Source organism: Diceros bicornis, chromosome X (assembly GCF_020826845.1).
Source record: "Diceros bicornis minor isolate mBicDic1 chromosome X, mDicBic1.mat.cur, whole genome shotgun sequence".
Taxonomy (NCBI): Eukaryota; Metazoa; Chordata; class Mammalia; order Perissodactyla; family Rhinocerotidae; genus Diceros; species Diceros bicornis.
In genome coordinates this window covers 65018046-65036217 of record NC_080781.1, presented here as the reverse complement: position 1 = coordinate 65036217, position 18172 = coordinate 65018046, and the positions used below count along the sequence as shown (strand labels likewise).

Below are 18172 nucleotides of genomic sequence, written 5' to 3'. Positions count from 1 at the left end.
AATTTATAGCATCAAATGCTTACACTAGAAAAGAGAAAAGGTCTCAAGTCAATAACCTAAGTTCCTACCTTAAGAAACTAGAAAAAGAAGAGCAAAATAAAGCCAAAGCAAACAGAAGAAAGGAAATTAAAATAAGAGCAGAAATCAATTAAATTGAAAACAGGAAAACAATTAGAAAAAAATCAATGAAATAAACAGCTGGTTCTTTGAAAAAATCAGTAAAATTGACAAACTCTAGCAAGACTTACAAAGAAAAAAAAAGAGAAAACAAGTTACTAATATCAGGAATGAAATGAATATCACTATAAACCCTTCAGACATCAAAAGAATAATCAAGGAATACTAAGAACAACTCTACACACTTTGGGAATTTTGATGAAACTAACCAATTCCTTGAAAAACACAAACTCCCAAAACTCAATCAGTAGGAAATAGATGATTTGAATGGCCCTATAACTATTAAGAAAATTGAATTCATAATTTAAAAACTCCTGAAAAAGAAATCTCCAGGTACCGTGGTTTCACTGGAGAATTATGCGAAATATTTAAAGAATTAGCACCAATTCTACACAATCTGTTCCGGAAAATACAAGAGAAAATGCTTCCCAAAATGAAGCTAGTCTTATCTTGATGCCAAAACCAAATGACAGTCACACACAAAAAAAGAAAACTACAGACCAATATCCTTCAAGAATATAGAAGCAAAACTCCTCAACACAACATAGCAAATAGAATTCAGTAATATGTAAGAAGAATTATACACCATTATCAAGTGGGGTCTATTCCAGGAGTGCAAGACAGTTTCAATATCTGAAAATAAATCAATGTAATCCACCATATGAACAGACTAAAGAAGAACAATCACACAATCATATCAATCAATGCAGGAAAAGCACTTTACAAAATCCAACACCCTTAATGATAAAAAAAAAAAACAAAAAACAACCTCTCAGAGATAGGAAAAGAAAGGAATTTCTTCAACTTGAAAAAGAGCATCTACAAATAACTTTTAGCTAACACTAAACTTAATGTTGACGGACTGAATGCTTTCCTCCTCAGATTGGGAATAAGGCAAGGATGTCTGCCCTCAATACTCTAATTCAACATAATGCTGAAAGTTCTAGCCAGTACAATCAGGCAAGGAAAGGAAATGAAAGGCATACAAATTGAAAAGGAAGAAATAAAACTGTCCATTTTTGGAGATGACATAATGGTGTCATGTCCCAAGGAACCACAAAACAATTCCCAGAACTAATAAGTGAGTTCAGCAAGGTTGCATGATACAAGATAAGCATACACAAATAAATTGTATTTCTATATACTAGCAATTAACAAATGGACACCAAAATTAAAAATACAATAACATTTGCTCAAAATGAAATACTTAAATGTAACAAAACGTGTATAGGACTTGTATGCTCAAAACTACAAAATGCTGATGAAAGAATTCAAAGAAGACCTAAATTGAGAAATATACCACGTTCATGGATTAGAAGACTCAGCATAGTAAAGATGTCAATTCTCCCCCAATTTATATACAGGTTTATTGCATTTCCTATCAAAATTCTTGGAAGATATTTCAGACATAGACAAGCTTATTCTAAAATATATATGGAAAGGCAAATGAAATGGAGTAGCTAAAACAATTTTGAAAAGGAAGAATAAAGTGGGAGGAATCACTCTACCCAATTTCAAAATTTATTATGTAGCTACAATAATCAAGACTGTATGGTCCTGTGGAGGGATAGATAGGCAATGGAGCAGAGTAGAGAACCCAGAAATAGACCCACACAAATATGCCCAACTGATTTTCAACAAAGGTGCAAAAGCAATTCAATGGAAGAAAGATAGCCTTTCAAGTGGTCCTAGAGCAGCTGACATAGGCAAAAAATGAACCTTGACCTGTGTAGTGAGTTGAATGGTAGCCCCCCAAAAGATATGTCCGTGTCCTTATCTCCAGAACCTGCGAATGTTACTTTATTTGGAAAACAGGTCTTTGCAGATATAATTAAGTCAAGGATTTTGAGATGAGGAGATTATTCTGGATTATTCAAGTGGACCCTAAATCCAATGACAAATATCCTTATGAGATAGACACCCAGAGGAGAAGACACACACAGAAGAGAAGGTGATGGGAAGATGGAGGCAGATATTGTAGTGATGTGGCCACAAGATAAGGAAGCCAAGGACTGCCGACAGCCACCAGAAGCTGGAAGAGGTAAGGAAGGATCCTTTCCTAGAGCCTCCAGAAGGAGCATGGCCCTGCTGACGCCTTGATTTCAGGCTTCTGGCCTCCAGAACCATGGAAGAATAAATTTCTGTTGTTTTAAGCTACCAAGTTTATGGCAATTTGTTATGGCAGTCTTGGAATTAATACAACCTGTCTCATACTTTATACAAAAAATCAACTTAAAATGCATTACAAGCTAACGTTATTGTGGTGATCATTTTGCAATACATATGTTTATAGAATCATCATGTCGTACACCTTAAACTTACACAACACTATATGTCAATTATATCTCAATAAATCTGGCAAAAATGCATTGCAAATTTAAATGTAAAATGTAAAACTATAAAATTTTTAGAAAAAGGAAAATGTTTGGAATCTAGAGCTAGATCTTATACTTGACAATCAAAACATGACATGAATAGACAATTCACTGAAAAAGATATATGGATGACAAATAAGCACATGAGAAGATGTTTAGTCACTTGCTATTTTAATGCAAATTAAAACCACAATAAGATATCACTACACACCTATCAGAATGGCTAAAATAAAAAAAAATAGTGACCACACCAAATGCTGGTAAAGAGGCCAAGAAACTGGATTCCCTCATACGTTGCTGGTAGGAAGGTAAAAGGGTATGGCCTTTCTGGACAATAGTTTGGCAAGTTACTTTAAAAGCTAAACTTGCTACTACCATAGACCCAGCAATTGCACTCTTGGACATTTATTCCAGAGAAATGAAAACTTCAGTCCACATAAAAACCTGTTACGTGATTGTTCATAGCAGCCTTATTTATAACAGCCAAAAACTGGAAACAATCCAGATGTCCATCAACGGGTGAATGGATAAACTATCTGGGGTACATCCAAGCCATGGAACACTACTCAGCAATAAAAAGGAACAGACTGTTGATACACACAACAACCTGGAGGACTCTCCAGAGAATTATGCTGGCTGAAGTAAACAAACAATCCCTAAAGGTTTATACTGTATGACTCTATTTACATAACGTTATTGAAATGACCTAATTTTAGAATGGAGAACAGGTTAGTAGTTGCCAGAGGTTAAGGGAGGGTGGGGGTGGGAGGAAAGCAGGTGTAGCTATGAAAGGGCAACTTGAAGGATCCTTGTGGTGATGGAACTGTTCTGTATCTTGACTCTCTCAATGTCACTATCCTGCTTGTGATAGTGTACTAGGGTTTGCAAGAGGTTGCTATTGAGGGAAGCTGGGTGAAGGGTATATGGAATCTCTCTATTATTTTTCAAACTGTATGTAAATCTACAATTATCTCAAAATAAAAAGCTTAATTAAAAAAGAATGAGATCATACGGTATTTGACCTTCTCCCTCTGATTTATTTCACTTAGCATAATACCCTCAATGTCCATCTATGTTGTCACAAATGGCTGGATTTCATCATTTCTTATGGCTGAGTAGTATTCCATTGTGTATATATACCACATCTTCTTCATCCATTCGTCCCTTGATGGGCACTTAGGTTGCTTCCAAGTCTTGGCTATTGTGAATAATGCTGCAATGAACACAGGGGTGCACGTATCTTTATGCACACTCATAAGTAGAAGATAAAAACAACAACAAACAAACACGTAGAGACAGAGATTGGATTGGTGGTTACCAGAGGGGAAAGGGAGAGGGAGGTGGGCGAAGGGGATAATTCGGCACATGTGTGTGGTAATGGGTTGTAATTAGTACTTGGGTGGTGAACATGATGGAATCTGCAGAAATAGAAGTATAATGATGTACACCTGAAATTTATACAATGTTATAAATCAATGTTACTGCAAGAAAAAAAAAAAAGAATGAGCTAGATCCACGTGTCCTAACATGGCAAAGCTTCCAAGAGATATTGCTCAGTGAAAAAAGCAAGTTACAGATCAGTATATATGGTGAAATACCACTTATTTTTAAATACCCACACACAACCAAACTTTGTATACATAGAAAAAGATTTGGAAGAAGGCACTCTACCCTGATAACAGTGGTTACTCTGGGGAGCAGGGTTGGGGAGGGAAGAGGATTTTAACTGTAGCTGGATTGTTTGATTTTTTTCACAATGAGAATATATTCATATGGTACTTGTATAGTAAAAACATTATCCTGGACACAGCTATAGTGTTCTAGAAATTCAAACCTCTTTTGCTTGTCCTGATCTGACCTATCCCTGTTTCACCATCCCTGTGGCCAGAGGGCCCAGCTTATGCCCCCTGCCCTTGATCCTCAAGGAAGTGGCTCTGGAGCCTACCTAATTTGGAAACAGGCTCACTCGCACTACCTTTGAGGTATGAAATTACCACCTGGAAGGGCCAATGTCCCCATGACCATGAATCTACCCACTGCTGCTGACAACTTATAAAACACACAAAGCTCAGCCCATGCTAATCAATACAACAACAGTTTCCATAAGGTTCAAGTCAACAAACTGTTACGCAAGTTTCAACTCTGGGGGCAGCATAGGTCTCCCCACCTTCTTGACCTGAAAACATGACAGGAGTTGAGCCTTTTTGGAGGAAACTGAGAGCAGCAGGCATGAATAACAATCAGATGCCTACACTCAGCTATGCCTGGCTGAGAGCAGACTCACTCTAGGGTGGCCCCTGAGAGTGCATTCATTCATTCATTCACCATATATTTATTGAGCACTTACTATGTGCCAGGTATTATTCTAGGCTTTGATAATAGCAGTGAATAAAACAAAGTCCCTGCCCTCATGGAGCTACCATTTTAGTGGGGAAGCAGACAATAGGCAAGATAAATAAACAAGTTATATGTTAGATGGTATCAAGTGCTATTAAAAAACATAGCATGGAAGGAAGATATAAGGTGTTGGGTGCTGGGAGTTGAAATTTTAGAAATGGTGGTCAGAGAAGGCCTCAGTGAGAAGGTAACATTTCGGTAGAGATCTGAAGGAAATGAGGGAGCCAGCTACAAAGCTATCCAGTGGTTCTGGATATTTTCCATTTGCCCCTCCAGATCTTGTCCACCCTTCTCCATCCAGCTTTGTGCCCTGGTAGGCTGACCTGTATGGACTGCATCAAGAGGTTCCCTTGTCCTCTGGCTTCGGGTCAGGTGTGACCAATGGGAGGCACCTGTAAGGAGATCAGAAGGAAAAAGAAAGTGAGATTTTTCATCAGCTCTCTCTGTGCAGGTTCATCATGGGTTGGATGCATCCCTTTACCAAAGAGCTCAGCTCCTGTTAGGTGGCCCTCTCCATACAGCAACACTTCCCCAGTTCCCACAACCACTATCTCCCAGGATCCTGACTGATACACTGGGGAAAAGCATTCCAGGCAGAAGGAAAAGCAAGTACAAAGCACAAATGTACCTGGAAAGCTTAAAGAATGATCAGACTAGTGTGGCTGGAATGGAGGACGTGATGGAGGGATTTGTAGGAGATAATGTCAAGGAGGTAAGGGAGGCCAGATTATGAGGGCTTTGCAGGCTACTGGAAAGACTTTGGTTTTTAACATGAGTGAGATGGGGAGCAATTGGAGGATGTGGAACAAAAGACTGACATACTCAGACTATGTTTTAACAGCATCACTTTAGGAGACTGGTGACAGGCAAGAGAGGATGGTGGCTTAGATTAGAGTGGTAGCAATGAAGGTGGTGAGCAGTGGTCAGATTCATAATAGATTTTGAAGGGGGTGCAGAAGAATCCTATTCACTAAAATGACCAGAGAAAAAGCCCAAACCCAAGACCAGAGACTTGTTACCCTGCTTGTCATTGTGTATCACTGAAAATTCTGTTGTTATTCAATAAGATTTCAGCATGATAATCCTAATACTCTACCACTTGTGTGAGACACACAATTCTAGGCCAAAGGCCAAGCCCCAAAGTTCCCCAGACTATATCTGACTCCAGAAAAACTCCAGAAAACTATCATCATGGATTTTCTAGCCAACCAACCCCGCCCTAAAGCCACAACTCTGTGAGAGTCACGCTGGGTGCCGTTTTGCCCCCTAATTGGCTCCAGCCACTCTACCTCCATTGGCTCCTCCATGAGCTGGCCTAACCATGTCACATCAGAATTCTGGGAAACACTATCCACACCTGCCCTGTCCATACCTTCCGTCCTCTGCTCACCATCACTCACAGGCTGGCAGCAGACAGATCCCCTCCATCAACCACTGAGCAGAGAGGGATGGGTTCCAGGGGCAGTCAGAACACAGTGTGGGCAACATCTCAGATCCCATGATTTTGATAAGGATTTTAAAATTTGCCTGGGAAAGCAGGCAACCATCAACTATAGACAGATCATTGGAAGGGAAGAGAAAACAGAAAACTTGGCCCCATACGCTGAAAGCCCCAGCCTGAAATATATTCTGGGAACAGAAGCACCCTGGCATTTTTGGGGGCACACTGTTGATTCTTGGGATAAGGGCTGTTGCTTCATATTCGTGAACCCCCAGCAAAGGCACCCAGCTGGAAAGTGGAGAACAGCACATGATTCTGAGGGCTCATTTCAGAGCCAGGAAAAACTGATGGTATTTTGTTTATGTTCAAAGAAATCAATCCAAAGAGATCAGCCCCACAGCCAAAGTCAGCAAGACCAGGGAGCAAATTGCTGCCAACCAAGGAGGGGATGACCTGCACTGGAATCTTGGATCCAATGCTTTCAAGCTGTGTGCCCTTGGGTAAGATTCTTAACCCTCCCAGGACCTCAATTTTCTATTCTGTAAAATAGGGACAATACCTACCTCACAGTGTTGCATTAAGGATCAAATGAGCTCACATGTGTAAAACGTACCTGGCATGGCTTCCAGGATACTAGCCTCTCACTACATGTTGGTTTTCTTCTCATGCCCACTTTTCTTTGGCAAGATCCAGGCCAGTCGTGTGGGGCAACTATGGGGTTCCAGTGGCCCCTGGTGAACCTTAAGAAGAGCTCTCTGAGGAATTCTCCAGCTCTTTCATGCCAATGCTGTTTTCTGCTCTTTACTAAACGGGCGTCCTGGGTAGCTGGCATTTGATCCCAGCAGGACATGTTTCCATGCACAGCTTGGCACCAAAGGGCACTAATGCCTATTAATTAACTGTACATTCAGCCGACTTGCCTAAGCAGCTGCTTTCACTTCCAGAATCCCAAATCTTTTTTTATTCCATTCCAGGTTATTTGAATCCCTTATGTATGCAAGCTGCTGATGCAGACCTTTGCTTCCTTCTCTCCTCTCTCATCCTCTCAGCCTCTCCTCTCTGCTCCCTCTGCCTGTCCCTTGCATTGGCTCTCCATCTTTTCCCTTCTCTTTCCTAGCTCTTTCATGAACCCTCACTCAAAGACAGTGCTTGAGGGGAGAGAGTAGTTAAAAGTGGCTCAAGTGGACCCATGGTCAGGCTTAGGGGGAACCATTCCACTTCCTCCTTGCCCTGTCACACTAGCCCATCCCCAAGCCCACTTTCCTGTTCATTCACAGGTTTGGATTACAAAGCAAAACAAGACATGGCTACTGCCGTCAGAGAACTCCTACTCTAGTGGGAGAGACAGACAGCTCCCTGGTGTATATGAAGAGCTGAAGAGGGGGGTGCAGAGGTGGGAAAGTGCCTGCTCGCCTCTGAGGGGCCAGGGAAAGCTTTACAAAAAAGAGGAGACTTGAACTGAGCCTTGAAGCCTCAGTGTATTTTTCCAAATGGAGAGAGGGTCAAAGGGCATCCCAGGGGAGGAGGGGGCATGGAGGAGGGAATGGTAGTGTGTGTTTGGGGTTTTATGTAGCCAGATGGTAAGCTCTAGGAGATGAGCAACAATAAGCCTTGGAAGGAGAATCTGGAGCCAGCTCACCAAGGGTGTGCCAGGTTGATGGGAAGCTGGACTGCAGGGAGTTAGAGTACAAGGATGAGGAGATCAGATCTGGTGAATGTTGGCAAGGGACATGAGGAAAGCTGTGTTTTAAGAAGATAATTCTGGAAGGCAGAGAGACCAGAAGAAGAACAGAGGCCAGTTAGGAGGCTGCTGCAATGGTCTTGGCACAAATTGAGGCCCAGAACTAGAGTGTTGATTGTGGGAATGGAAATGAAGTGGCAGAGAAGAGATACCTCTGGGGCCTACTTCTCTATCTCTGGCCTTTATCCTGGATTCATTCTTCACCTTTCTCCGGTACCTTCTCCCTTGACAATCTTAATGGATCTTGGGCCTCAACTTCCACCTCAATGTGTATTTACCCCAAATCCATATCTTGAGATCTGACCTCTCATCTGCCCCTGGGACCAGCTTCTGGCTTCTCTCTGGACATTCTCAGGTAACCATCACATGAGCTTGTTCAAAACTGCCATTGTGGTGCCTGTGCCTCAGCCCTAACCCAGCTCACGAGAACTGTGCACCTCAGCTACGTTATGGGCTTCTGGGGCCTGATTCAGGGACTGAAGGATCATTTTACACCTTTCTAGGGCAAACATGATTTCCCAGTTCTAAACCACCAATTTATATGTGGACTTAGAGGACTCAGCCTGTTCACACCTTGGGGATGGCCTTCCTTCACCCACTCACTGTCAAGTTCCTCAGTGGTGGCGCTCAGCCAGGGGTAGGTCCTCCTGGGCCCTGGAAAAATTTGGAAATATGTAGAGGCCTTTCTTGTTGCTGCAATGACTCCAGGGTACTAGTAGCACTTAGGGCCAGGAATCAGGATGTTAACCATCCTGCAATGCACAGGCTCTTCCCACACTGCAAAGAATGATCTCAACCCGAGTGCCAAGAGTACACTCATTGAGAAACACTGTGACGACGAGCTCAGTGAGGGCAGGGACTCTGTCTGTTTTGTTTTCTACTTTGTTCCCAGCACGTGGCAAAGTGCACAGAACACAAGGGTGTGCAGTAAGTGTTTGCTAAATTAATAAATTGACTGACTCCTTCATGTAACCAACACCTACTGACCACTACCCTTGGTGCTGAGGCTAGAAAGATGAACAAGACTTGGGCAGTGGCTTTGTACCTCAGCCCGCCCTAGCTAGGTAGGGTAAAGATGATCCCGAGATGGAGGCTAAAAGTCAAGAATGCCACACCTTCCATAACTACCACAGGGCCCCTTCCTAGCAAGGTAAACGTACTACTAGTTAAATGCTGAATGGAAAATTCATTCATTCATTCAATCAACACTTGAATAGCACGTGAAACTTTTCAAAGCACTTTCTCAGACATGATCTTGCTGGAGGTGGGCTGGGAGGAGAGGAGGGTTGGGGCGGGGACTAGAAGCAGAGTTGTGGCCTGAGAGGTTCCTGCCCAGCTTGGGGCCAGAGCGGAGAGGCCCAATCAGACAGTCTCCTGGGACTGGCGGGGGTGGGGTGGGAGTCTGGTGTGAATGGAAATATGTGCCACATGGCCTGAATTGCAGGGGCTGGCCTCAGGCTCCCACAGCCCCAAACACTTCCAGATGGATTTATTTATAACTCCCAAACCAGAGGCAGCACTCGGCTCCTTTTCCTCACTCTCCTCCCCACTCCCGGAGCAAGGCTTGGCCACCCTTTTCCACTCCGGAAACCAGCAGGAGATGGGGAATGTGCAGTACTGCTTAGCTGCAGCCACAGCCACAGCCGCAGCCTGGGCTCCTGGTCACCGCCTGTCCCCTAGGTGGCAACAGCCGCTCACTGTGTGGGTGTGCCGACTGAGCCTGGCCATACTCCTGCCCACCTGGGCCATCTGGGCTCTCTCGGGCCAGCTGCTAAATGGGTAGTGCGAGCCAGGCATATTCACTCTGGCAAGTTTCCGTTCCAGACTCGCCTCTACTTCATAAAGCCACAGTCACACCCATGTCTTCTCATTCTCTGTCTCCGGGAGAGTCTGAGCTCCTCCCCTCTGCCTTCTCTCACAGGATACTACTTCTCACTGTATAGGCTGCCAGAGGCTTTGGACTCAGACATTTTCCAAATCAGGAAACTGAAGCTTGGAGATGTTGAGTAACTTCCCCAAGGTCACACAGCATATTAAATAGCAGAGCCAGAAGTCTAAAGCCCCAAGCTCTATCTCTGATGCAAGTGCCTCCTAAACTTCAAGTTTCATCATGTGTGAAGTGGGGCTAATACTTGGCAGGTGGTTCTGGTTAGAAGTTTGGCTCTGGAACTGCTCTGCATGGAGCATGTGCTGGTTCTGTCATTTACCAGCTGGATGACCTTCCATGAGTCACTCTCACTCTCTGTAACTCAATTTCTCTATCTTCTTTTAAGGATTAAAGAGATAATGACTTTAAATGACTTAGCATAGTGTCTAGCCCATAGTAAGCCTACAAGAAATAGTGACCGATGTGATAGTTGATTGCTCAGTTGCATTATTATAGAGCTCACAGCTCCCATCTCTTGAAATATGGGTCAGGCCCCAGACAAATATCGCCCCATGACTCCTCACACACAGAGAGAAGTAAACTCAGGCTTGGAGAGATTAAGTGACTTGCTTAAGGCCACACTTGCAGGAATAGAGGAGGGGCTTGAACTCAGTTCTAGGTGATTTCAATGCTCCGATTCCATGCTTCCTATAGAGTCTGAAGGATAAAAGCACCTATATGTGCCCTTAGCTGAGTGTCTGCCCTGCCTTCCCCACCCCCACCCTGACCTGTCTTGCCTCCTTTAGGACTGTCCCAGGAACTTCCTCCTTCCCCGAGGTTCAGCCCACCCAGGTGAACCTGAGCATTTTGGTGGCCCCAAGCAGAGCCTGTGAACACATCAGGCCTGGAGGAACCTCGTGGTCCTGGGGCTGAGGCCTTCCCACCTCCCTCCTCTCCTAGCCATGGCTGGAACTGGTGGTGGCTAGAGAGGACAGGGTGGCAAAGAAGGCAGACAAAGACTCCAGAGTCAAGCTTCTAGATGCATCATATCTGCTTCCTGTACAACCTCTTTGCCCTCAAAGTTACTCAGAACCAAAGTCTGGCAAACCCATCTCTGCATCCAAGGGTCCAGACAAATTTTCCTGCAGCTGTTCGGCAACACTTGACACCAGATTTCTGCCCCAGTGGGAGTCTTCAGTATTCTCACATGCCTTTCTGCTTGCTGCTGCCCAATTAAACACGCATAATTTCTCCATGTTTTCCCATCCCACACCACACGTCAGTACCACCAGTGACAGCATGAGGGAATGGCACAATCTCTGTGCACATATGGACAAGGCAGTCAGCAGACGCTTCTCTCAAGTGTACGTGACTCACCAAATGGGCTCCAAATCCTGTCAACAATTAGGCTCATCTATCTATAGTTCCCTCATCCTTTCAGTAGGCTGCCCAGAGTTCCTGATAGTCCATGAATAAGTGCAGAGTTATTCAATAAATGCCTAGCACAGAAAGGACATTTCATAAATGCTCAATCTGTATCCAAAGAAAACAACTCTAAGAGTTTGTGGACAAACGTCACCGGAGAGCCCCAGGGGCAGCTCCCGTCTGCTTCCAGCACTGATGCTTAGGAAAGCTTCCTCATTGAACTAAGGCGCTGGCCCTTACTCCAGAAACTACCAGATCTACAGCCCCAGCCCTACTATACAGGTTCTCTGAGCCTCAGTTTCCTCCTCTGTTGTTCTGAGCCATCTAACACTGAGTCAGGTACATGGTACTTTCTCGACAAATGTTACATTTATAAAGATTTATCTTGTAGTAAAAGTAAATTTTTACACATTCTAGAATCATCTAGAGGATGACCACTCTTTCAGGAAATTCTTTATTCTTTCAATATTTATCAAGCATCTACTATGTACAGAGCAGAAGGGAGAAACAAAATAAATTCAAAATAAAGTTTCTTTCCTCCAAGAGACTGTAATATAGCTGGACATTTAGGCAAGCATGGAATATTTCAGAATTTCAGAATGCCTTTAGGACCCAGGCAAGTACTATAAATGAGTGAAGGAGGCTGGAGTGGTGGGGACTGTGGTGAGCTGGAGAGAACATGCTCCATCTAAAGGGGAAGCTACCACCCTAATTCAGCTAACTATTGTCCTGTGGGAATACAGAGCCAGTATTACTAGACTTTTCTGTTTTTCAAAGAAGCCAGAAATCCAGATTGTAGGAAAAGATTACTAATTGTTACCTGTTAACAAATAATTTAAAAAAGAAACAAACCACACAAAACATATCTGTGGGCATTATTCGGGCCACCAGCCACCATCTTGTGACCTCTCCATAATGATAGATGATAAAGTGTCAAAATAAGTGTTACTGACACTACGTTCTGGAGGTGCTTAGAGGAGGACATGAGTCTCTTGGGCTGGAATGATCTGGAAAGTTTTCCTCAAGGTGATAGGATTCAGACTGGGCCCCAAAGTGTGGGTATGAATCTGATAAGCAGAAGAGAAGGGCAAAGAGCTTTTGGTAAGGATAGAAGGGGAAACAGGAAGGTTGTAGTCAGAGCTCAGAGGCAGCAAAGAGGTGCGTCTGGCTGTTATGAAGGCTTCCTGGGGGGAGGGGCAACTTCTGGCCATCAGTTGGTCTCAGTGGAGGAGGTTTCTCGTGACCGGAATCAGGATCTCAGCATGGAGGAAACAAGGGAAGATGGGGAATTACTACTTAGAGAGTCTGATTCTGAAAAGCCAGTCAGAGAGCAATATTAAACACAGACAGAGAGATGCCTCAGCAACAGGCATGAGAAAAGGATATTTTAGTTAAGTCCAGGGACTTTTCTAGAATACAGCAATGTAAAACTCTGTGAGAAGAGCAAAATCTAATTCACGATCCTGGCTGGTGACTAGAAACAGGTCCAGAAGGTGACAATGGGTAAACCACAGTACAATGAGACCTACCACGTAGGAAAGGGGGGCTCTGGCCCCATACAAGCACTGTGAAAGGAAAAAATGAACAGGAGCTTTGAAAAAGCCAGCAATCCACAAAAATCCTGGAAACTATTTTAAAAACACCTTAGTAAGAGCAAAGGTAAAATATATGTCCAGAATTAAAAGCCCCAGGGATTAGAAACCATTCTCCCACAGGGCTCTCTGGCAGACTGGGAGAGTGACCGAAGGAAAGAAGGCATCTTACCCCAAAGTGGAGAGCATGAGGACGTGTGGCGTGCAGGTGTCAGGGAAAATAATGTCGGCTTTGCATTGGATTATGTAACCACCAAAACAAGAGGCAAGTTGGTTAAGGGTCATGGAAAAAGCACAAGTGTGGTAGGCGGAATTATGGCTCTCCCAAAGATGTCCACATCCTAAATCCCCAGAACTTGTATGTTAGGTTAAATGGCAAGTTCAGAAATAAGGTTTGCAGATGGAATTAAGGTTGCTAATCAACTGACCCTGAGATGGGGACATTCTCCTGAACTTTCTGTGTGGGCCCAATGTAATCACAAGGGTCCTTATAAAGTAAAAGAGGAAGGCAGGGGAGGCAGAGTTAGAGAAGGAGAAGCAAGGTCAGAGAGATAGGATGTGAGAAAGACTCGACCAGCCATTGCTGGTTTTGAAGATGGAGGAAGGGGACAAAAGCCAAGGAATGCAGGTGGTGTCCAGAAACTGTAAAAGGCAAGGAAACAGATTCTCCCCTAGAACCTCCAGAAGGAATATATTCCTGCCAACACCTTGATTTTAGTCCAGTGAGACCCTTTTCAGACTTCTGACCTCCAGAACTGTAAGATAATACATTTGTGTTGCTTTAAGCCACTAAGTTTGTGGTAATTTGTTACAGCAGCAATAGAAAACTCATACAACTAGCTTTGGACTCAGACAGATGTAGGATTTAATCCTGGCTCCACTACATACCAATTACTTGGCCTTAGTCTAGTCACTTAACCTCTCTGAGCCTCAATATCCTCATCTCATCCTCATAAGTGGTGTCCATAATACTTACTTCACAGAGTTGAGGTGAAGAGCAACTGAGATGATGAACATAAAGAGACAGCACAGCCTGGCACAGAGAAGGTATCGAGCAATGTTTTTTTCTTTCCATCAACGCATTTGATGAAATAGTAATTAACACGTAGGACCAGTGGTGCTCTGGTAGATGTTTAACAATGGGCTCTCAAAAAAAAATGCAGGCATATATATACATATGTATATATAAATTTACTTATATAAGAATATGAAACACAATTTATGAATAATAATGAAATATATAAGATTATGTATTGCAAATTCCATATAGTCAATCGATTTTCATATAATGCTTTCATCAATTTTGTTGAACTCTTATATCCATAGCCAACCTACAGTTGCAATAGAAGAGCAAGTGTAGCTCCTGCATGGATGGTGGTTGATAATTTCATTTATGCTAATGAGTAAGAAGAAAGTGCAACAATGAAGAAGTGTTGGAACTTGACAAATTCATCAATAATTGGAACAACTTCTTTGCTGAATTAGATAATAGTTTCCATGCACTGGAAGCATATTTCCTCACTTTTTGTGTGCTCTTCACAAAGTAACAGCTATGGGCACAACACACTTTTAAGTTTACCGTACATTATTAACATTATCTCCATTACTTCCTTAAGTCTAGAGCACAACGAACAAAACAAGAATCCAAACCCTGATTTGTAGCATTCTCAGATTTCCACGAGGTAAGTACTCCCACTGTGGCCTATTTCAAGCTACCTAGGTGACATCACCAAACCCGGAGCGGGAAAAGATGCTCAGCAGCACACCATTCAGAGGCAATAGATGTGAATCAGCTCAAGAGCACAGATCATAGTAAAATAATTAGGAAGTGCTGAATTCTAAGTACTTAGGATTTTTGTTTTTAATATAATTCAATATTTTTAACAGTTAATTTTTTATTTTGAGATAATTTTAGACTTAGAGAAGAGTTGCAAAAGCAGAACAGAGAGTTCCTCTATATCCTTCACCCGACTTCCCCTTATGTTGACCTCTTACATAATTATAAAACATTTATCAAAACTGAGAAATTAACCGTGGTACAACATTATTAACTAAAGTACAAAATTTATTTGGATTTAACTAGTTTTTCCACTAAAGTCCTTTTTCTGTTCTAGGATCCAATCCAGGATCCCATATTTTATTTAGTTGGTCACGTATTTGGTAGAATGTCCCTCAATTTCGGCTTATCTTCTGTTTCCTCATATAATTTAATTTTTAACAACGGCTGTGTTAACAATTGGCTCACAAATTTCCTAAATATTTAACAATTGGCTCTTACCAGCCACAATAAGCCAGCCCCAGCACACCACTACCTAGGATGCTCTAAGCAAAACTGACAAACAATTTACTGGTTTTTTCCATTACTTCTACAAATATTTATTGAGCGCCCTCTAGGGGCTAGTGCTGGGCTGACACAACAGCCCTGGTCACTGAGAAAATTACAGGTTAGATGATGTGACAGACCAGTAGCAGACAATACCCCTAGAGCGATCAGTGCTATGATAGGGGAAATAGAATGTGCTAGAGCACTCAGAGGTGGGAGGCACCAACCCTACCTAGGGAGGTCAAGGAAGGCTTCACAGAGGAAGTAAGGAGGAGCAAGAGGTCCCCAGGTGGGACATAAGGAGATAAGATGATGTCTGAATTAAGTCTTGATGCGTGAGTGGGAATGACCAGTCAGTTGAGGAAGCAGAAGGAAAAACAGGCACCCATTTATTCTTTCATTCGATAAGCATTTATTAGGCGTCAGTTCTGTATTACACTCTGGAGATGCCCAAACATGTAATGAATAAGGGCGCTCAGTGTGACAAGGGTTGTGACGGCAGGTGATGGTGCCTGGCTGTCTTTAAGATGAGGCGGTGTTTGCATGTGTGAAGGTGGCACCATGAACGAGCATGGAGCAGGAAAGCACTAGCCAGACACCTCCTCCCTAGGAGTGCAGAAGGACGTCGGGGGAAGCTCTCAGGCCACTACCATCATTTCACCTAGTGCAACCAACAGCTTTTGCCAGGGGACAACTGATGTCAGAACCTTCCTATGCAGGTACTGCATGTTCACGGTTCCTCTCTCTCCAGCCCCTCACATCCAGACCCCCATGTACAGACCCCTGGGAGCTACAGTTAGCAACTGACCCCTGCCTTGGGCAGATGGCTTATAAATCCTTGCATGATGAGGTAGTGTTGACAAGGTATTGGGGACCAACTCAAGGCAGGGGCCCTTGTCCTGAGACCAAGACCCCCAGAAAAGCTCCTATGTCACTTCCTACATACATACCCCAGCCACTCCCTTTATACTGCTTTATTTTCTTCATAGCGTTTACTACTATTCAAAATTATTTGTTTTTACTTGCTTTTGCCTGTCTCCTTCCACTAGAATCTCAGCTCCTCAGATGTAGAATCCTTATCTGTCTTGTCATTAGTATATCCCCAGCTCCCAGCTCAGGGCCTGGCACATTGGGGTATTTGTGAAATATTTGTGGAATAGATGAGTGAAAGAATGAATGGGTGGATGGATGCTATTACTCAGATCTGAGGGCTGCATTCCTAACCCTCTGTGGCCCAAACTGTCTCCTTCAGTTTTAAATCTGTTGCCTACCTTTGGTGCCTTGACTCAGAACTTGAACCTTACATGGAAGATGAAAATTGATGTGCATGAAATTCATAGTGCTCTTCTTAGAACTGTTGTGAGAATATGAAAGATAGCAACAACAACTAACATTTGTTGTGCGTACTGAGTGCCAGGTCCCATTCTAAGCATTTTGTATATATTCAATAAATATTTGTTGAGTCGCTACTAAGTGCCAGGCACTGTGTAGGCATTAGGGATATAGCAGTGAATAAAAGCCAAAAATCCCTGCTTTTAGGGAGCTGAAATACTAGCTTATTTAATCTGGAAACAACCTTAAGATGTAGACACTGATTATTCTCATTTTACAGATGAGGAAACTGAGGCATAGAGGCCGAGTAGCTTGCCCAAGATCACCCAGTTATGGAATGGCAAAGCCAGGCAGTCTGGACCCTGAGCCTGTCTGTTCTTAACCAACAGGCTCCCCTGCCTCCTGAAGAGCTATTCTATGGGGGAGTGCTTGGCAAACTTGGAATGACTCTGACAAGTTTGAGTTCCTATTACTCTTGGTGGGAGCATGGTATGTTGTAGCGGCAGGAAAAAGACTAGGCCAAGGGGCTCAGAGGATGCATGGAAAGCAGTGGTCTCAGAGGTGCCTTTGGCATTTCTTGGGCCAGGAGAGCACTAGCTGTGCTGTGTCTCTGGGGTCCCCTTGGTCCCTTGTTGGAGACTGCCAGACTTAGCAGACTATGGGGAGTAAGGCTTCATGAAGGGGGCTACGAGGCCTCCCCTTCAGCATGTACTTATCTCTTTGTCTTTATGTATTTATTTTTTTTGGCTAGAGTCCTGTCCTGGTCCCCCTTCTACTGATTTGTTGCACTTATGGGGTCCCTGACCCACCCCCCTTGCTGTAGTCCTCCCATTCAGCCTCCTAGCCCAAGAAGACAAAGGCCAACCCCCACTGGGCTTTTCTAGTTTTCTGTTTCCACTGGAACAAAGAACAGCTCACTAGTGCTCTCTGATCTTTGGAATGAGAAAGGAAAATAGTTTATCACATGGAGTACCCCGCACACACCGCCCCCATTGCTCACTGGTCTCAGTCTCCCAGGACACCCAGATTCCTGGCAGGGTTAGGCAGGGAAGGCGCCTCCCTTCTGCTCAGCCCTCAGGAAGCCGGCGGGAGAATGATGATTTCCATCTGGGCTGGCCTGTTTTCCACCCCTTGGGCTCCACCTGTGGCCTAGATGGAGCAGAAGGAAGAATGAAGCATCCCCCCTTCTGCCTCTCTCATAGCTCCAACCACACAGACAAGTCTCCTAGACCTTGGTCAGCAGATTTCCAAGTGATTCCTGCAGAAGGAGGAGAGGTTGTGCGGGACCTTGGGCACATGTCTTAACCTCTCCAAGACTCAGTGTTCTCCTCTGAAAAATGGGTCTAAGAATGCCTGCTTCACATTGTTATTGTGAGAATTAAAATTTTAAGTGATAAATGCTTGAAAAAACACTAGGCTCCAACTAGACTAGGTAGAAGAATTTGGTCTAGGAGAGGGGATGGGATTGCTCCAGAGATGGGCCTAGCTGAGTGGTAGGTGTG

General features: G+C 43.6%; 1 protein-coding gene across 1 annotated transcript in view; it reads right to left on the bottom strand.

The window, feature by feature from the left end:
- The window catches only part of LOC131400287 (NHS-like protein 2), a 190030-nt gene that overhangs the window by 71897 nt on the left and 99961 nt on the right, over positions 1-18172 (bottom strand). Inside the window, exon 3 of the mRNA XM_058535079.1 lies at positions 5273-5341. Coding sequence (XP_058391062.1) covers positions 5273-5341 — 69 coding nt within the window. The remainder of the gene's footprint in view (positions 1-5272; positions 5342-18172) is intronic.